At 37.8% G+C, this 21,143-nt stretch overlaps 2 protein-coding genes and 2 long non-coding RNA genes across 9 annotated transcripts in view; 3 read left to right on the forward strand and 1 right to left on the reverse strand.

Annotated features, from left to right (window-relative positions):
• Positions 1–21,143, forward strand: part of LOC136348299 (longitudinals lacking protein, isoforms A/B/D/L-like) — a 111,626-nt gene that overhangs the window by 443 nt on the left and 90,040 nt on the right. For 4 of the 5 annotated variants that reach the window (XM_066299039.1, XM_066299041.1, XM_066299038.1 and 1 more), the window contains exons 2-4: positions 1,522–2,209; positions 2,270–2,496; positions 5,800–5,889. In XM_066299039.1, coding sequence (XP_066155136.1) covers positions 1,533–2,209; positions 2,270–2,496; positions 5,800–5,889 — 994 coding nt within the window. In that variant the 5' untranslated portion in view covers positions 1,522–1,532. Of the gene's footprint in view, positions 1–108; positions 257–1,521; positions 2,210–2,269; positions 2,497–5,799; positions 5,890–21,143 lie in introns of those variants that run through there. The other variant, XM_066299037.1, reaches the window with a different exon arrangement.
• Positions 5,896–8,838, forward strand: LOC136348316 (uncharacterized). The gene is made up of 2 exons (XR_010733618.1): positions 5,896–8,571; positions 8,731–8,838. It is a non-coding gene; the product is annotated as an uncharacterized lncRNA (long non-coding RNA).
• LOC136348314 (zinc finger protein 354A-like) lies at positions 9,535–20,952 on the forward strand. 2 transcript variants are annotated; one of them, XM_066299067.1, is made up of 2 exons: positions 9,535–10,505; positions 19,646–20,952. In XM_066299067.1, the coding sequence occupies exons 1-2, from the start codon at positions 10,502–10,504 to the stop codon at positions 20,074–20,076; spliced, it is 435 nt and encodes a 144-aa protein (XP_066155164.1). In that variant the 5' UTR covers positions 9,535–10,501; the 3' UTR covers positions 20,077–20,952. The 2 variants fall into 2 exon arrangements, 1 of the variants encoding a protein (XP_066155164.1); XR_010733617.1 differs by lacking the exon at positions 9,535–10,505 and adding an exon at positions 17,685–19,518 and having other exon boundaries at positions 19,646–19,775.
• On the reverse strand, positions 16,993–17,951 carry LOC136348333 (uncharacterized). The gene is made up of 2 exons (XR_010733638.1): positions 17,749–17,951; positions 16,993–17,694 (listed from the first exon to the last, which is right to left on the reverse strand). It is a non-coding gene; the product is annotated as an uncharacterized lncRNA (long non-coding RNA).

Here is a 21,143-nt window from a genome sequence, read left to right on the forward strand (position 1 = left end):
CTTCTAGCCGCAACGAAGCGCTGGTGACGTGTTTCCGTTGGAGTTGGCTGAGCTTGCGTCAACTTCTCGCGTCCTCTCTCGCACTCATGCTGCGACATAGACTTTGAGTTCGAATTGGAAAAGGATAGGGTTTTGCCCCCTCACTTATCGATTAATCAAATTGAAGCAACATGCCAACATACGCCTTAGCTTCTTGCATCCGTCCTGGGGGTCCGCCATTTTGTAATTGATGTTTTCCACGTTTATATTGATTTTGGTAAGAAATTAAAATTCTGATTAACGCAAAAGAGTTACACTAATGCACATTTATTTACAAAATGATACGTTGGGCTTTTCGCAAAACACGTTTTCGATACTTCCCTGAATAACTTTAAGATACTATACTTCACATATTTCAAATCTGAAATAAAGAATAAGAGATCTATTTTTGTCAAATTGCTTTTCGAAAAGCGTATTATAATTTACTATCGTCCAACTTCAAACAAAATTCTTAAATGTAAGACATTCACAAACAAATCCCATACTTAAACGGTGTCAATAATACAACCTTACGCGGCAGCTTTCACTTAACATTGTTCAATTCTATATTACAACAAATTACAAAATTGGCTCATTTATTCCATCCTAATTCTTGAAAATTCTTGCTAGACGTTTTGTTGTGCTCATAGGAGTACACTTTTTGGATATCTGCTTCAAAAGTACATATGTAACAAAAGTTGCTTTAAAATACTCCCTCCAGTGCCCCAGTACCTTCCAGTGTATCCGATTCCTTTTTAAAGATGTTAAATGTAAAATAAACTTTATAATTTACACTTAAAAAACAAAAAATATGAAAAAAACTTCTAAATTATTCGGATATTTAAGATGAATGATTATACTGGGGTTCCACAAAAAATTTCTTGGGTAATAAGGTATGACCTTAAAACAAATAATCACTGTAGATAATGTAATAGTCAGTTGCCATATCTCACAATATACATAATCTTTAAAATATGTTTCCAATTTGATTTTAGTATCTGGTACTATAAACATTTTGATATTGTATGCTTAATGTTTGTGAATTGTGGTGCCAAAATGAGTCAATGCAATTATAATACACCAATGCACCCCAAGTTATTAAGATATGAGGTGTTCAGGTTAGAGAGTGCGAATATAAAAACTTCTAGTTTTGGCTTGTAAAATATTGCTTTATTCATATTCACTCATTTATTCATTTTGTGTTTCCAAACTACATATAATATGCAACCCTTAGTATAGCCTTTAAAGGTTAAAAACAATATATCAACAAAATTAAAATTCATTTAAAATGACACATTGGAATCTTAAAATTTTTGAACAGATTATTCTGGTCTCGAGTCTTCGAAAATATTCTCTTTATTGTAATAAACTGATTCACAATGGAAGTGGATCACAACATTCTAAATTGAAGAATTTCTTTGTTATGGTAATTGCAATTGATATTACTAATTATTTTCCTATATTTAATTTCTATTTGTTTAAAGAGAAACTTGTTTGTTACAGTTATTAGAAAGATGGACGACGATCAACAGTTCTGCCTCAGGTGGAATAACCACCAGTCAACGTTAGTAGCGGTCTTCGACACATTATTGGAAAACGAGAAACTGGTGGACTGTACCCTCGCGGCAGAGGGTAAATTTCTAAATGCACACAAAGTCGTCCTGTCCGCGTGTAGCCCGTATTTCGAGTCGTTGTTGTCTCGTCACTATGACAAACATCCGATCCTCATCCTAAAAGACGTGAAATTCCAAGAACTGAAAGCAATGATGGACTACATGTACCGGGGTGAGGTAAACATATCCCAAGACCAATTGGGGGCCTTGTTGAAGGCCGCCGAATCATTGCAAATAAAAGGACTGAGTGATAATAAGAAAGAAGAGCCGGCGGCTAAAAGGGCAGCACCGGCGGCTGCTCCCCCTAAGAGCCCCCAAACGCAAAGCGCAATACCCAAAGTTCAAGGTCTGACAATAGAACAGAGAAGCCGAGATGAACGAGAAGGTTCCATTTCACCTGGTCCTCGCAAGAAAAAAAGGATGCGGCGTAAGAGCGAGGAGATGGACAATCACCACGATGCCTCCAACTCCTCTGACGCTCCTCAAAACATTCCATCAGCGACTACTCAACTACCTGTTAATATTAAGATGAACAATGATGTGCCTGATACCATTGAGACGAAACAGGAAATTCTAAGGTAATTTGTCTCTCCTTTCCCCAAAAAACCTTTTTTGTAAAAATTTTTTATTGTCTGCAGGCATAAAGACGAATCCGGCTCTCAGCTATCACAAGTTCCTATGATCAAAGAAAAATTGGAAACGCACACTGAACTGATGTTGGAGCCAAAATCTGAGTACGCTGATGATATGAATGAGGACAGTATCGAGGACCTAACTTTGGATGATGATGACTTGAGCAATATGGAACAGCAAATGGATGATGGAGCAGGACCTAGTCATGGGGGTGAGGGGTCATCACAGCAAGGTGAGAAACGTAATTCATTCTTAAGTGACATTCTAAGAAGAAAGTTCATTGACCATTATTGATCTCAACAAAAATTTTTCGCAAGGAAGTAGACCATTTGAAATAAGGGTTTTCGCAGAGTTAGTTCATATTACAGTTACCCGTTTGGTTATTGAATAGTTGCCAAAATGTAAATAATTATTTTGACAGTTGTGTCAGATGAATTCTATTTATAGTGACAGTTTTTGATAGAGACGTCTAAGAAGTTTGATTATATTGACATTGTAGATAAAATTTGTGCTCTAGCTTGGTTATTAACATTTTCATCTACCATTCAGCCTTAAAGGTTTCCCTAATTTTTTAAATGGGAAAGATTAACAATTAGGGAAACAGGAAGTAGTAAATTTACAAAAGTGAAAACTTTCAAGCAAATATGCCTTCTGGTTATTCCACCAGTTGCAATTTATTATTGGACATGGGTATAGAATGACAGTGAGCATAAATAGTCACAAAATAAAGCAGATAATTGAAGAAATTACAAAAAGGAAAACATTGCATTATTTATTATATTTTCAGAAAAAGAACAATAATAAAGAAAAAATAAATGAAAAATAATTGAAATAAATTATTAATGCTAGAGAAAATATACTAATGAAGCAGGTGCACTAATAATCCTGCAGAGCCAGTTTATTTATCCATTTATTTCATATGTTGATTGGTGTGACGTTTCTAGATGAAATCTAATTTTTTGCTTAATTTTCTTTTTTGTGGGTATTCTGCTTAATTCTCCGTTCTTTGTAATGAGCAAGGGTGACAGTACTTGCCATTAATGAAGTAGATGTTAACTTTCTAAAAGTTGAACACCTGTATTTTATTGAATGTTTGGAATTGTTTTAGAATATCTAAACATAACAATCTAGATTTGCAACTACCATGTTTTTGAAATTATAACGTTTAAGGTATGACAATTTTGGTGCTGCTTAACTTTCGAATGCTTTAAGTTTCAGTGAAACCGTTTTTTTTTCACATTTGTTTTTTTCTTTTAAATATAAATCACAATGCATATTTTTTTGTTTGACATATGAAAATGGGCAACGTTTGTCAAAAGGTTTGACATTTATGGAAGTAAATATTTAGATGCATATTGCATTTTTAATTGAAGTATTATTTTTTTTAACATCATTGTTTCAAAAGCAGTTCAAATAGGTTTACTGCTTTTTAAAAATCTGTTAGTCAAATTTTCGCCCACTTATAACTATGGGGTGACAATTTATGGATTTTTCCGGGTGTCATTTGCCTAGAATCGTTTAAAGAAGCCGTCCCGACGTGGAAACTTAATTTAAAAGTCATTTAATCCTGGAAGTTCCATCCTAATTTTGCCAATGTAATGGAATATGTATATCAAAACAAACCACTGGATATTTATTTCAAATCTTAGTGGACAACCATGCTTTTGCCATACTTCAGTGGTGTGGGCATCTTGTCCTTCTGTTGAACCTCTTCGACCTTCAAAATGTCAATTTCTTTAATGCTATTTGAGGTCGGAAGGTGTGTGGAATTGAAGTAAAGCCCCAGCCAAACCCGGTCGTTAACGAAGCCTGAACTAAACCAAACTTTTTGGTTTTGTTCCCAGATTTGGACGGCTTCTTCTACCGCCTGGGGGATGGTGTTGATATTGCCGGATTGTTGGCTAAATTACGAGGGAACTTCCGCAGTCGAAAGTATTCAGACGAGGCCGTTTATATGGCGTTGGACTCTATTTTGAATCGCGGCATCAGCGTGTCTCGAGCCTCCATTGATTTCGGCATTAAAAGGACTAGTTTACAGTTTTATCTGAAGAAATTAAATATTAATATAAGGGGTTCTTAGGGCTTTGTTATGTTTGTGATCTTGGACAACCACCTAAATGTTAATATAAGTGGGATATTGTTAATTGAAGATTGAACCTTGTTGCTATTAATACAGGAATATTCGAACTTGTCGATTTCAAATTTCGTGGCCGGAACCAAATTTATCAGTGCGTTGGCAGATTAAATAATTATTAAAGTGACAATCTGTGTTATTGTTTCTTTAATGGAGTATTTATCTGTCTGAGTTCTTTCACCTTACCGATATTCTTATGGCTTGTCTTAATATTCGAGCTCAATCGCACATTACTAATTTTAGAATCGCACTACAATAGTTGCACTGTCATCGACCCAGCCGTTAGTTTTTTCGGCCGTTACCTACCTAACATGTGTATTTAAAATTTTGCGGATAGTGCTCGAATAATTTATCTCAGTTTTTTTGAAAAGACCAAAGTGAGTTTCGAAATTCTTGCCAATAAACTGCATTGTTAATGAGATCTGTTACTTTTTGATGTTTGATAACAATGTTTTTCACATACGAATTTTGAATCTCGTCTTTACTGAAAAGCTTCAATTGTTATCATAATACTTGAGTTTTTCTTCCATAATTTTTATGAAAAGTTTAAGGGCTCAACTAAATTTTTACCACGTACAGTAAAATGTTAATAAAAACTTTAAGTTAAGTAGACAGTGCCCAGTTTGTCGTTTCTTTTCATAACTGTCATAAATGTTCAAATGCGGTGTTGATGTTGGACACAAATTAGGGAAATTTTTAATTCTGTCGCTGTCAAAACCCAATTTTCTCGCGATTGATATACTGTGTATATTTCTAAACTCGTGACCTGCGTGTAAAACATGTGGTAACACCTGCACATTCGGTTTAATTTGATTTTTTTAAATGGAAATTTACACTATCATTAATTTAGTCATAATTCGTAATGGTCAATCGAAATTTTCTGAGACAGGGTTGGCAACATATTCATTATTTGCTTTTTTTCATCATATCTAAAGGTCTTTTGAGACGTTTCGTTTTGAGTATTTGTAGATATTTTGTTTTGTCACTATTTTTCGAATATATACAGTCAATGCATGTGACTCTTTTTATCACAATATTCCACAAATACTACTAGTAAGACCAGTAGTTTGAGTAGACTACACAATATAATGTTTACCTGGTGTGTAAATATCTTTTTGAAATAGTCATTTTTGAAGACTAATATGCCAAAAAGTAATAAATTTTAAAACTATTAAATGTTGAAATATTTTTGAGGATATAGAGAGAAAATTTCAGTTTTAGTGAGTGAGCAGAAAAGGGAACAAAAAAAAATTGGTGGTCAACGCAGCTTATAGACATAAAATAGGATAAAATATTTCGGTCCACGGTTAACTAAATTGTGTTCTGCCAACCCTGTTTACAATGTAGTATTTAAATTAAATTTCTGTATTCACATATTACTTTATTTTCCAATTGTCTCAGGATTTGGACATTGGCAAATGGGTAATCAATCACAAGACGAAGTTTTCTTGGCCGCCCAAGAGGCGGTCGGTGCACACAGGGACTCACAAGGTAAGATTTTTTGTTTCATTTCTTTGTGGCTCCGGTGCTGTTTTCGCAGAAGCCTTTTTCGGTTACTTCAAACTCATTTCATTGATACCAGCGCTGTGGCATTTTTAGTCGGCTTGGCGCAAACGCAGCGAAATCGTGGAATACTCTTTACTTTCACCCCTTTCGAGCTGCTGTTTGTCTTTGACAAGCTCTCAAAACTTGCCATTGGTGTTTTCGCATGCAGGCCGATGCGAAATAGGTGCCGGAGTTAACACTTGCACGTCGTAAGGCAAAACCGGACCCGAGAATCCAGTCTCTGATTTTACTTTTAGTTCATGTCAGTAGTAGTTGGGTGCTCCTTATTTATAATCCATTTGCTTGTGTACCATATTATAGTCTTTTGGTTTGCTTTTACCTTAACCAGTAGCTTTGCAGCCTGCTTTAGTAATAGAGTACTTGGGACAGGTATTTTTTTGAACCCTTCTCCCTATCCGGCATCAGAAACTGGCAGCAGAAGGAAGATTGGCTTTCGAGTGGCTGAAGAATGTCGTTTAGTAACTTTCACACACTTAACATATTTAGAGCTCTAGTTTGGCTTGTTGAGAATTGTCGAGAAATCAAAGAACGCGTTTAAACCAAAAAATAATACTATATTTTGCTGCTAACGTGGTTATTTATATTGTCTTATAAGTATTTTTTGGTGTTATGCTGCTAACACCTGAATATCGAAAAATCGAATAAATTGTTTTTAAGATATAGGGCCTTTTGGCGTTATGCTGCTAACGCCCTTAAATGAAAATAAAAATTGTTCGCGAAGCGTTAAGGTCTCAATAATTGAACGTGGGAAGGTAAGATCCAGGGAGAAAGGGAAGTGGAGTTCCAAGGTTGCCACTCTACGTACATTTCAAAGCACGAGGTAAACCGCTTCCCTGCTACTTCTCAGGGTTCCGGCACCCTCGTTGGTGGCTCAAATTCGGGATACTAAATAATTTGGCAACCTTGCAGCTCTAAAAAAAATAATCGGAGACTGCTGCAGTCTCGGCGACGAATTCCCGGACGTTTTCTCAACTTCGTTTTATTTAATTTGCACTCCTGTTATTATTTAATCTCTATACATCCTCTCGATCCCTTCAGAAAAGTTTTGCCTTACGGTTGCAAGTGCTTAGTGTTGGGTTTTGTAATCTTTTCGTTATTTTTACTCCTGGGAGGCTCCGCAAGTGACTGTCAAATTTCTTGTCCAGTAGTCAGCTCAAGAATTCGCTTTGCCAGGCCTCTCAAAGGTATTCTGTTGGCCTTCTACCTCATTTTACTTTTTTGGTCTAACAAAGTATCTATCATGTTGCATGCTTTTTACTGTGTACATTATTTTTCCCCATCCTTTTCAATTGTACATTTTGCTCCGCTGTCACGGCATGGCTAATTTTAGCCCTGACGTATATGTTTTTTTCTGCTATCAGTGTCGAATACTTGTCCGCCTCTGATAACAGCCTCAATATTACGGTCTGAATGCCCTCCTCTTCGATTAGGTTTTTATCGATGAGGAGTGCTAAGTCAGATCGAGAGAGAGCGAGAGAGAAAGAGAGAGTGAGAGAGATCGAAAACGCTGCAGTGCTAAATTTAGCATTGTTGCATCTTGGAGGCAATACAAATATTTTTGTTTTGTTCCCCTTAAGAAAAGAAATGTAAGTTTTTGCAGTTCTTTGAATCCACTATCGGTGTTAGGGGTAATGTATTGTTTGATACTTTGCCCAATTTTTTTGCCATTTAGTAAGTCACTTTTGACTCTCTTACGTAGCAAAGGGAATCAAAATTGCGGTCCTTATTGGGTCAGTCTCCAGGGACTCTCCAATAAGGAAACCAACAAATCGTGCTGTCCTATGCAGTGAGGTAGTAAGTATTAGACAACCTATGGCAAGCTTTCTGCAATATTGTGTATCTGAGTAGAGGGCCAACGTCGAGCCCCTTAAGGTTTCTTTTACCTCGTTTTTGCGTGTCTCCTGCATGACCCAAGCAATTCTAAGCGAAAAATCTCTTCTGCTACTTAAACATGAGGTCGATTTCTCGCTTAAAATTGCCCAAACTCGCCGGTAAAGCCAAACCTACAAAGGGGCGCATGTTGCCCTTTTTTGTTTGCGTGTTTATACCCTTCAAAATTCACGCTTCATAATCCGGCCTCCTATCTTCCAAGCCGCTTTTGTTTGGGAGCTTCTAGGGAGCAGGATTGGAGCTGAAGTTGAAGACAAGGGTGAGAGAAAGGTTTGACGGAAGGTTATTGTTGCAGAAAGTTTGCCCTATGTGTGCACGAGATGCGGTAGGGGCTACTCTGTCGCCTACACGCTAGAAAGACACTTGAGATACGAATGCGGCGTTGATCGCCAATTCAGTTGTGGGATTTGCTTCAAAAAGTTCACTAGAAGGGATATTTTGAGGGTTCATGAGAAAAAGAAACATTTTTTGTTGGGGTGAAAGGGTTTAATGGAGGATGATTCAGGGGAGTGAAATGGGGTGGGGGGAGTACCTAAGATATTTTTCCGTTCCCCACTTTTCCTCTGGGGAATTTCTTTGTTCCCCTAGAAAACCTTTGCATAGTTCCTTGATTCATCTCCCATTGTCCTTCCCTTATTCCGTTGCTGAGGACACGAAGCCGCCAACCCAAGCCCGGACCAGAACCTCCGAATCCAGATTGTCCACGCCGAATTTTAGGTGAGTTTTAGCATCTGGACATTCTGACGCTTCCAACTACTTCGTGGAAGCGTCATTTTTAAGCGCATTTTGTTCGCTTCTTTTGCGAATAAAGTGCCCTAAATTCTCTCTTACGCAATCGCCAATGGTCTAATCAAAGTTCTTTCTCGATTGTTACAGAATCTTCGCGGTGGCCATCGACGGGGTCAGTCCATAGACAAATTTTCAATTGAGATAATTTATTGTTTTTACAAAACCGATTGACAATAGAATTGTTACCTTCTGTTACTCGATTGTTTTTGTTGCGAAGCTCCCCACCCTCCGGGCTACCGCTTCCGTTTAGCAATTGAAGATAATGAGTTTTGAGGAAGCTTTGAGTCCGAGGGGTTACACCTTGCATAGCGAAAAGACCAAAAGCAAACTTGTGAGAGACTAACTGGTACCCAGTACAGCAGAATCCCTTTTTCCAGGAGAGGATGGCTCGTGGTACCTAAGAAAAATCGAGCAGGAGATCGGGTATCCTTGTCAAAATTGTGGGAAGGTCTACAAACATCGAGGAAACATGCGCAGGCACGTGCAGTACGAATGCGGTAAACCAGCCATGTTTCAATGTTCGTTTTGCGATAGAAAGTTCCATCAACAAAGCAATCTTAAAAGGCACTTTGAAAATAAGCATAGGTGCGCGGAAGCCGGAGGTAGCGCAAGCGCTACTTTTCAAAATTCACCCCCATTGCCGAGCACTCTGCCTAAATTTAGTAAAAGTATCACTGTTTATAGAACCCCAAAACCTTCCTCTGTTACCTCTTACTAAGTCGCCAGATACTGCGGTAAGCTTCGTATCGGCGAGAACACTACTACTTCAAAGTAGCGATAGCGCTAGTCACTACTACCATTTCTTTTCGAAAACCTATTTCGAGCATATTTTTTCAGTCTACTACACGTTTTTAGCCACTGTTAGCGGATTTCTGTCCGCTTGAAATGCACTGAAGCGAAATTGGGTGCTGAGCAGAAGCCAAGAAGTCCACCAAGATCCACTATGGAGATTTGGCTTCCATTATTCTAATGCAATTTTTGTATTCCCCGACATTTTCAGTACAAAATCGCTCCGTAATCTCGAAATTTCGTTTTTGGCGATTTTCTTGCTTTCCATAGCTCCCTTTTTTACAAGAATTCTTCCAATGCCTGCGGTTGCCATTCTCACCTCATCTGCGGTTAAGGAACCCTTTTGTGCCATCAGACTTCATATTTCATTTGATCTGTGACTCATGTTAGTATTAAGGTTTAGGATAGTAAGGGAACTTTTTAACCAAAGATTTTGAGTGCCATATTTTTTAGTTTTACTATATTCGTTTAGGTTAGTTCAGGCTTATCCAAAGGATTTTCCTCAACGGTATTATGTTAGGTCTGTTCTTATTGCTGAACTTTGTACGGTTACGTGCACTTGCCGCACCGGAGCGTCCTTTGCCGCAAATTAACGGAGTTTTCAGTTGTATCGTGTTCTCATATAGTACAGCAGTGTTAATAGCTTTTTCCCGAGGAAATTTCACATAGACTTTAATGTTAACCGACACCAAGACGAGGCACCATAGAATTCAGAAATCTCCGTGAAAATTGTGCGTTGCTTAGAAAAGTTGTGCGGCACGCAAACAATTTACACTTTCTCAAGGGAAAATAGAATTTTATTTCATGAACTGATGCGCAAAAGCACCATTTCAAGTTCAGCAATGAGGACACTTCTCATATTTGGTCTCTCTAGTCAATCGTTGCCACCATTCACGTCGGTTTTAGTGCGTAAATATACCAAAAAAAAGTTAGGTCTAGTCATATGTACTCGTATTTACTCGGTGTAAAAAAATATTGACTACAATATAGTTCTGTATGATCTCTGGCTGTTTTTATCGGTGGCTGGGTCTCTTCTGCTTCTGGGCTAACTGAGGAATAATGGGCGAAAATGGGTTTGTATATTGGATATTGGTTTTGTGATAACTGAGGATTGCTACTTCCAGAAGTAGTTAAAATACAAAATTAAGTTTATTTTTTGTAATTTACGTGTTTTTTGACATTCGTTCGTGAGGTAGTCAAAATTTGAGCAATTAAAACCGAATAATGCCCACATTAAAAGCCATCGTGTTAAATATGCTGATTTTTTTAATCACTTTATTTTTCCTAGCTCTGTTGTAATTCTCAGTTCTCTGTATAGTTTCAACGGAGTTCGCTTGTTCGGTATTCTTTCAATCACAGTATACAGGGCCAGTAGAATGGTTGGGGCAGTCTCTGTCCACAATGCACGCGCCGTTGTCTACCGTTTTCTCTAAATGGCAGAATTTTCAAATTTCGCGAAGATATTGGCTACTATTCTTCCTGCAGACAGTTTTAACAATAGTATACGATCCTATGTCTAAAAAGACTTGTATATAGCACGGTTTTACGGAACTGACTAACATATTCGGAACAGTTTTTGAGACAAACCGCCTCATTCGCAGTTTGAGGACGTGATAATAAGAGTTCGCATTATTTCTCTCTCCATGATGATCAAAGTATCAAATTGCTAAAATCTTCAACGTTACAAATTGATTTTTTTTTCTCTCTCTCATCGCGTATTGTTCGATCTGAAAAGTTTCTTGCCCTGTATTGAGTGAATGCGATTATTGTGTCGAAATGAGCATTGACACGTGTAGATTAAAAATATTTATGTATACGTACAAAAATAAAAAAATTCTGTGAAAATACGGATATGCCTTTTGCACCTTGAAACCACCAACCGGAATTTCGAATGCTCAGTAAATAGTTAATAAAGTACAATAATCGGATATGTAAATCGAAGCGTTTATAGCATATGTACAAACGTTGTCGGAGAATTTTTGTTTGATGAAATTTTACGTTAATGATAATTGGAGAATTACCTCCGTCTTTGAAGAATTCGTTGCTTGAGACGCGTTTTTGAAGAATATCTAGGGGTATCGATAAATAGAGGGGACACTTGGTAATGGGTGATACGTAACGGAAGCTGGTTTATTCAAAATTTAGGTAGGTATGTGGAAATATTTTTGGAACTAATTAATATCAAATATATACAGTTTTAGTAAAAAGTATACGGGTTGATTGATACCTGGGAAAATTGTTGAAATGTATGAAAAGTGTCACGCTAGGGGATCTAAATACAGCCCAATCCAATGACGATGCAATCCCTGTTGTCAAGGTGACACTTTCTAGATGCTGAACCAAAACTTGTGTCAAATGAGATATTAAATTGGAAATTGGCACCCACACTTGGTACACCACCTAAAGTACCGCCTTCTCAAAAATTCGCTTTTGTAAATACGAATTGTCACTGCCAGTTCACGGCCAAAATGCCACCTTTTTTCTGGAAACCTCCAGGAAAGTTCGGTTCCGAATGTAAAAATGCCACCAAATCCTGCTATAGTTACATACGTCGCGAGTTCACTAGTAAACCAATAGACTTGTTTCTATACGTGTTTTCTTTCCTGGACGAGCCAACGCGAAGGGCGGTCTGGAAAACGTCAACGAGTTCCGTAAAAACGCAATGGACTTGTATCAACACTTCATTTCCCACTTCTAATTTTTGTCGCTGATTTTACAAAGCATTTGTGTTTTAAATCAAAACAAATATGTTACTGGAAAGCATCGCTGAGGCAGCGTCAATCCACGTTTGTCACTGACACAGTCGAACGTGATAGATTTGTCAACTCCTGCCAGTGTCGAACGCTGTTGATATTTATTTTTAAAGTACTTTACGATTTTCGTACGAAAAGTGAACATTGTATTGTTTGGAATTAGGTCGATGTTGACAATAGTATCCGCCATTGTTACATTAAGAGAATAACAGAAACGACTGCAATCAGTCAAACGGCGAATTCGTGGTCACGTTCCGGTAAAGGCGTTTAGCAGGACCATTATAACAGCAGGTACTCTAATGCTCTATCTACTGGCTACGAGTCGGCGCAAAGTAATCATCCACCAAGACTGTGAATTAAAAGTAATTTCAATTTCCGAACGCAGCATTGAAGCGAGGGAAGACCTTGTTAAATGCAAGAAGAAATTGAGCAAAGAAGGAAAACTACTAGGTAGTGAACGTAAAGAATAAATTCGAATACAGAGCAATTAGACAAGAGAGAAAAAACATTTAAGAACGAATAAAATCCTGAGCTGCAGTTTCGAGCCGGAAAATTGAAGGGATACATCGTTCCATTTGCAGCCGTTGGTAAGTTCCAGATGTTGAAAGTGTCAAAAACCACCCATCGAAAACAGTTTTACAGACGCTGCATGTCAACTTTGGTACATTGATTATTTTCAAGACTTTTTTCTTCGTCTAAAACCACATAAAAATTTCAATCCAATCAGGCGAGTAGTCGGTGTAGTAGCCAGCACCCTGGACAACTGTCATACAGGCAGGACACATCGGAAATGTTCAATTTCACAGCTTTGGAGCGCAAGCTAAAGTTAATATGCAGGAAAAATTCCTTTATATACTCTGATCAGCAGTGTCGAAAATTAAATCGAACATAAAGAAGCTGAATCTCGTGGATTGGAGTTGGTCGGAACATACGCTGTCAGCCTAAATCGCAGGCTAATTTCCATAGAAACATCGATATAATAGAACCTGGGTATTCGCAATTTTCTTGGTTTCTATAGAAATTAACTTCAATTTTAAAGTTGAACACTTGTTAAATTTAATTTCAATATTAAACAGCTCATTTTCATGTGAATGTATTTGAATTATTTCGCACCAATTTGTAATCAGTTGGAACAAAAATGAACAGAATCAAAAAGAAATATTTTACAGTTTCCGCAGTCTCAAACGTATGAAAATTACCCTTCACAGGTGTGAGACATACTCGAAAAGTGTTGCTTTAGGCACCAGTTGCCCAATGTAGTATTTCGCATTCGACCGCGTAACCGCACCGGTTATGCGCCTTTTAGCCAACCACCGGAAAATCCTAGATGCGGAAAAGTATCTCTTTTCGCCTTTGTTAGGAAAACAGGCATTAAACACTGCAGGGCACCTATTTTCCATATTTATGAATAAGCTTAATTTACAGAAGCTTCCATGAAATGGCGAAAAAAGCTGGTTTAAGCGCAAGCCCCTAAAACCATGCATTTTTACGAATTTAATATTTCTCAGACAGCAGACTGCTGCCCGCAGTCGTCCCTGTAGATATTAACATTTCTGGGAAATCTCACTCTGTATGCAATTGGGTTAACTGCTACTGAGTTGATATGTTCGGGTGCTAACTAGAAGTTAATAGTAGTTTCAACTATCTGGACCGACGGTAGCATGTCTTGGGTTGTTGTACATAAAACTGGAGTTAGTATTACGGTTACTGCTAACAAGGAGTTGGTTAAACTACCTTAATATTTATCGCACGAAGAAAAAATGTTTCTCTACAATGCGACACAATAGCTACCGGAGAGGTAAAGGATACCTAAGAATACTTGGAAGGTTTCTCTATGCAGCTGCATTCTTCGTCAACTTGAGCGAAGAGATGTCGGAGAGTAAAGGATTATTCTCAATGTGGTAGATAGGGGAATTGCACATTTATTAACGAGGTGCTTGGAGGTTCATTAATTCAGTGGGAAATTTAGTATGGTTTGTTACACTTGCTCTTAAAATTAAGTTTAGGCGAAATTGAAATTTTGAGGTAAAGTGCATTGCTGTTAAGTAATAAATAGGTACCTAACGCTTAGGTTCCGTTTTCAATCTTCTGTTAGGCTAATACGAATTCTGGAGCTCAATGATCTGAATTTTAACAGTACATTGAAAACTTTATTATTAGGGGTCGAACTATTAAAGATCTGTTTATCAAATTCCAAGAATCTCGGGTGTTGAAATTGAGGCATTTTTCACTGACTCCATTTCAACATGGTGGTGACGAATACGTAGCTAAAGTTTACATTCATAATCTGGTCTCATGGTAAATTATTTGACAACATTGGTTTTGTTTTAAGCCCGCTCTAGCTTACACTGAGAGCCAGTCCATGCCCTGACAACTTTGCCAATAAGATAATTTCCATCGAAATGGAGAAATGAACCAGCACTCTGTTGACTTTAAATGTACCGTTTCTATGAAAATTATGTTATTGGAAAATTAATTTGTTGCCTAAAACATTTTCTACATTATTATTTGCTTTTCTAGCATTTAAAATAATCTGTAACCAAAAGACTGTAACTGCCACCCATAAACACCACTAAACCCCTAAATCGAAGCTGATAAAAATTCGCCCTAGCGAGGGGTAAAATTCAGACCGAGCCCTGCTTATCGATTTTCTACCTGAACACAAAGGGCCAGGGCGGCTGCTTTTCACTCCCCCCTGGTACTTTGACCCTGGGTACGACGAGCGGAGGGTAAATTTTCATGGGACGCCTCGGCATCAGTTCGTTCGTCTGCTTCAAGAAGTACGTTATACGAGGTGTTTGAGTGTTTACGTTTTCAATGGAAATTTGTGAAAAATTCTCCCCAAAGTGCAGTGGAAAGCTGGGTGCCGTTGAAGAGAAAAAGTATAAGTGTGGAACTAGATTGAGGGATATAAAGCTGAAGGCGCATGCACTGGGTATCTTCACACGTGCACGAGGGAGATAGATATAGCAAACGTGTATCCTTTAAAGTGGTGATTTTTCAGTAGAGCTATGGGCAAGTTTGCGATTTAGGCACTACGAGGAAGCGACCATTATTTGGGTGCAGGTAAAAGAGATAAAGATTTTGACGTCCTTTGCGAATGATTCGTTCAAATTATATCCTTATGGTCTTTCAAGATTGCTTCTGCAATCTGATTGTATAGACACAATTTGCAGAATTTCAGTCAAACTTAAAAGTATTTAGATTGTAGATTGTGAGACTGATTCTGTCAGTATTCCCGAAATAAATTTCAGTGCTTAACAAACTGCGAAACTGAAAAAAGTCGGCTTTATTAGTTAGGTTTCCTTTCGACGTGTAAACAACCTGTATCTGTTAGATTGTTTCAATTAAAATAAATATTGTAGTTTAAGACTCATCCTTGAGACATCACTAATAATTGAATGGATCAATTACGTCCCATCTTTTCTGACCTTTTTTCTCTGATGATTTGATAGTTCGGCAGCGAGTGGGGGAAGAGACAGACGAAAGTAGAGAGACATAATAACTTACTTTTTTTCTCAGGCAAGTTTTGGCATAATTTTAGAAATCGTGCACCTTCCACCACGTAGAAAACAAAAAAAAAATCAGAAAAAGTGCAATTTCATTTAAGGAACGATTTATTTTTCTAGAAAAATAGTTTTAATTTGGATCATTCAGCTTAAATTAAGCAAAACATAACGTCAAGTTTTCAGATACGGCTCAAAGTCAGTATTTCCATATATGCTATTTTGTGTATACTGGTTTGTGACCTATGCAAGCGTATATTTTCGCAGTTACTTCTGTGCTTCGTGACGTAATCTACGAAAACGTCCATTTTTCAATTATACAACTGTATAAGAAACGAGGAGTTTAGGACTACCTTAGGTTGGCTTCGAAATTTTAATACCCGCTTCAGCATATGCTAGTTATCTGTATGAGGAGAAAAGTGGTCCGTCCGCTCACCCCACAGCTGTTCTCCCTCTGTGTTGGACCTCTTCAATAAAATTAAACAACCGAAACTAAGTGCAGATCAGGTTTGCAGCGCAGAACGTTTTCTTTTTTTCAAAAAAAATCAAGGAAGATCCGGCACGAGGTGCCTGATCACACCGAGAATGAAAATTCTTTGTCTAATGAAATTCAAAATTGCAATTTTTTGACAAATTAACATCGCTGAATCGCTGAAAATATCATTCTCAGAGGTTGATTTAGAATCACGCCCTTGGATGAAAATGACGTAAAAAATTATGTACTTTGTGATGTATTGCAGTTCTGCAGCTACTAACAAGTTAAAACTCTTCGTCTTGGAAAATCAAACAAATTGTGTTCACTTGGAACCAGGAACATTCCAGTAATCTACAAGTGACAAGGGACAGGGGCGACAAGGAAAATCTTCACGAATTACTTTACAATTTCGGTTTCTGTTACGAGTCGAGAGATGAAGGCATTAAATTTATTACTAAAAATAGTTTCAATATAGAATTATGTATTGGTTGCGTATCGTAATTAGATTTTGTCCGCGTTTTATGCGAACTGAGGGGCGCTGAAAGGTTAATTACTGGAGCAGGAACCCAGAAGTAACGAAGGAACAATGCTGGTGCAATGGCGTACATATGGGCCAGATCCGGAATCAGCCCAAATATTGCGCCCAGAAAGAGGCCTCCCGTTCGCGAAGGCAATTTAAGCTTTGTTGATGTAAATAAATATCGCTGCAGTCGTAGATTTACCACGTCTCTTGAAGCAAAGAACGATTGGTGGTCGCCCTTTTTTTTTTGAAAAGTTTGGTTGCTCTGGTCTAAGAGATGGGGCAGGAAGTAAAACGGAGATAAAACAGATTTTTTAATTTATTTACATCGTTAAATGAAAGACTCGACAACAATGAGATGTTCCATCAGGAAAATCGCCTTAAAAGTCTCCGGACAACATTCTTCAGTTCCCTGTATAATTTTAATATAAGTACAGAATAAGTAAAAAATTTGGGCGGCATTACTATACGCCGTTAAGCAATGGTCGATGTGTGGCTGCTGTATTGAATTTGAATTGGAAACTTTTAGTGCCTGCATTGGTTGTTGTACATACGGGGTGTCCCAAGTAATGCGACTGTTGACAGCAAAAATTATAAATTTTTTATTATCAAAAACAAGCTCTCCAGGTTAGTAACTGCTAATTGTTATTCAGGACACCCTGTCTAAGGAGAACTACCAGGACCGCGTAAAAATCTTTAAAATAGCGAAAATTCACATTTAGTGACGTAGGAAGCCAAAGATCGCTGTACTCTGTGAAGTTTTTGCATGTGGGTTTCGATGTATGTGAAAAGTCGAAGTCAAAATTCACGTATCTGACTTTAAAATGTCGTAAAATGACTAGGCAGTTTTGGTGCCTCTATACATAGTAAACGGGATCAATATATTCCTACGCGATGGCAACCAGAATGAACTGAACGAACCAGAAAGAATGCTCACATCTACGAGGTGACCAGAGGTCATAGATATGGCTATCAATCACTGTTGTGTGGGGGGTCACTCAAGTGCTGCTAGTAAAAAAAAACATAATGAATTGATTTTTTGCGAAAATGATATACACTTACGTTTACGACATTATTCCGGCAAGAGGTCGGATTGACTTAGAACCTCTATTTTCCTCGTATTACGCGGTGTATCAATGTATCATTCATAACTAGCGATTTAAAAATATTTGTAATTCTTTGTCATGTCGGACGCGATTTATGAAAATTCACTGTTTAAATTCACTGGAGGTTTTCTTGATGTGAATATACATGTGTCTGGGACATATTTTGTGAACGAAATAAATTGCTCGATTAAAGACGTAATTAAAAAGCATACATGAACTTTAATAGTTATTTAACGCACACATCTATTAATGAGGGTGATTACTAATCGAGACCGTTTAATTTGGCGAGCGTAAAGGGCGTGTTAGTAAAGTGGAGACTTTCCATTTATTGCACCCCAAAAAGTAATAAACTTATAAACATTTTTACTTTAATGTTAAAAGTCGCTTTACTTAAGCTCCGGCCTTAAATATCCGAACGAGTGCTGCACTAATTCGAGTGTGAGTGTGACCGTTGCTTGATCTCTTCTTTGACTCTTGAGGTTTTTTTTTAATCTATTTGAGGTTGTTGCCCTACAGAGTGGGAAAAACTAAGAACGGGGCACGGTGGCATCTCCACGTATTAAATGCGGTATACTAATTGAACGGTGAACCTAAATTTCGGCATGTGATTGGTCAGTGAGAAAGCGGTAAATTGAAGATTTGTGTCCATGAGTGTTCGATGAAGATTAGGAAAATTTTTGACATACGGGATAAGAGAGTGCGTTCCAAGATTGACCCCTGTGACACCGTTGTCAAGGCACGTGCAAGGCCTTGACAACGTGCATTTAACAAGTTGCGTTCGTTGAACGGTGTAAAATTTCAAAGAGTTCAATGAGACAGTTTCCTCACTTCGTAAAACACTAATTTTTGTAACGTGATGTCCTGAAGAGCTCGATCGAACGCTTTCGGGACATCACAGAACACTCATGAAAATTTGACCTCCTTTTTGATATGATATTAAAAAGGGGCGATAATTTTTTTGATTTCTTCCATTACCAATCGGATGCGCTCGGCATAAGGAAACTAAAGGAAGAGGGCAACTATAAACTTCCATTTGCTAGTGATTTCATCTTTTCAATACATGAAAACAACTGCACTGTTGTGTGCTCGTATACGCTACCGGTTCTTTTCGATTCTTAAATGAAATGAAACATGTCTGAAAGCTTCTCTCAACAATGTAAGTATTTTACTGCAGCGATGCTGGATATAGAGTTCTGGAAAATGGCAACCGTCGCTATTTAGTAAGTGGTTCCAAAACAAAATCGGGGATATTGCAGTTAATGCACGTGAAAACTGTGCCAAAGTCGGTTTATTAAAACTGTCGCAAGGGATTGCTGGGCAATGTGTCTGTAGGTAGGTAGGTAAAAGTAAAGAAATCTTCAAGTTTTGGCCTTCAATTTTTGTGGAAGTGTTAATTGTTACTCCACCAGCCGTTTTTAGGCTGTTTGCACCGAGCAATTTTTAAGCGTAAAGCCAAGCGACCGTTAAGTCGAAAATAGAGTGGACATTTTTGAACTTAAGGGCAACTTAACGTTAAGCATACTTCAAAATTATTGGATGACGACCCCTATAAAAACGCATTATGTTAATTTATTTTAGGCCAACGAGACTTGGGTATTGCCGCTATTTACGTTTCCAGCCTAAAGTCCTTTAGGGCTCGAAACCTTATCAAAAATCCTGACAAATACTAACTACTGTTTTAAGAATGTTGTAAGGATGTTTAGTGGAGTATCCTTTTAGTATTAAAGTAGGTGCAAGCATCAAATTAAGATACACTCAGTAGTCAATTCTGAAGTAGTTACGTTGAGTAGGCCAAGCATGTTTTGGTAGAATTTCCGTAGATCAACAAATAATTGCACTACCTTTTTTTTTAGCCAACTTGCAGAAGAGCCCCCTTCCTCAAGGGCAGGAGAATTTGCTGAATCGCAGCGCCCTCCTTCAAAGCTATTACAAGCTCCTCAAACTCAATATGGAGGCGGGCATCAAGTCCATGGTGGCTTCTTCGGATAATTTCCGGCTCTCCGCCAATAGCAATTACTTGAACGAACGGAAAGCAGAGAATGTGATAGAACCCCCTCAGCGTTTTGAATGCAAAGTTTGCCAGAAAAGCTATAAGAATAAGCGCCATCTATACAGGCACGAGAAGGAGGAGTGTGTGGGTGTGGAACCTAAGTTTAAGTGTGAGATATGCCTGAGTATGTTCAGAAGGAAGTATCATTTGTCCAGGCATCTGTTCAATCGGCATGGAGTTGATGTAAAGCTGTTAAAAAGTGAACTGAACATCGCTTCTTCTGTTACCATTTGACATTCTGGTTTATTTAATTAATTAGAGTTTTTTTCGTAGTCCAATACGTACCAAGATGAGTAGCATAGGGATCTCGTGTTTAGCAATCTACAGGATGTCAAAGACGCGAACGGTACTCTTTAAAACATTTTCATTTTCAACAGCCGATACGTAACTAACCGCTTCTCTTTAAGCAACTTTGTTTCCACAACCATTTTGTACAGACACTGTATAACCGTTTATGAGGTCCCTGTATGACATCCTTTGGAAATAGTGTATAGTAAAAACGTTATTTCATTAAGAAATGAACTTTTTGGCAGGTTGTATATTATTTTGTATGCTTGTATTATTATAAGTGTGGAATTCTCATAGATTTAACTTAAATAATGACTGCCAAATTTAAAGTCGTGATTCCACGTTTCCTGACAGAGTGGTGCCAAATATTTGTCTGTCTCGTTTTATTGAGATTTTTGAGAGTTTCTTCTATTAGATGTCGGACTTATTATAAAGACTGCGCCTAAACCTAGGCGATTCTAGTGACTTAAGAAGTGCCTTTAAACTTGAAACTTATTTACCAGTGTTGCCAAATAAACTCAGTTTTAGTGCCATCCTATGTAGGTACTAGTTAGAAGGCCTTTATCATATTTTATATCAGTATTCGAGTAGAATTATATTTTTTCTATGTAAAAAACAGCTTTTTTTATTGGGCTCAACGGGAATTGCTGATATGTCCAGGGCGTATGCACAACTTTAATCTCATCAAAATACACCAAATAGGAGACTATAAGGGACAAAATGCGTGGCCAAGCGTTCATTTGATCTCGTCCCACACATATTTTACATTATACGGAACTTCACGTATGTCTCATCTAATTTCTTCATACTGACTGATTCTGTTTGTAGAGGAACATAAAGTGAACGCCGAATTAGTGATCAGACAGCTACTGAAGTGGAGAGGGAGAAATGACTCTGAGCGCAAATATCAATGCTCTAGATGCTGCAAAAGATATAAGCATAAGCACATCTTGAAGCGTCATGTTGAGTTCGAGTGCGGCATAGATCCCCAATTTCAATGTTCGATTTGCGGT

This window comes from Euwallacea fornicatus, chromosome 32, assembly GCF_040115645.1.
Source record: "Euwallacea fornicatus isolate EFF26 chromosome 32, ASM4011564v1, whole genome shotgun sequence".
NCBI classification, from domain to species: Eukaryota; Metazoa; Arthropoda; class Insecta; order Coleoptera; family Curculionidae; genus Euwallacea; species Euwallacea fornicatus.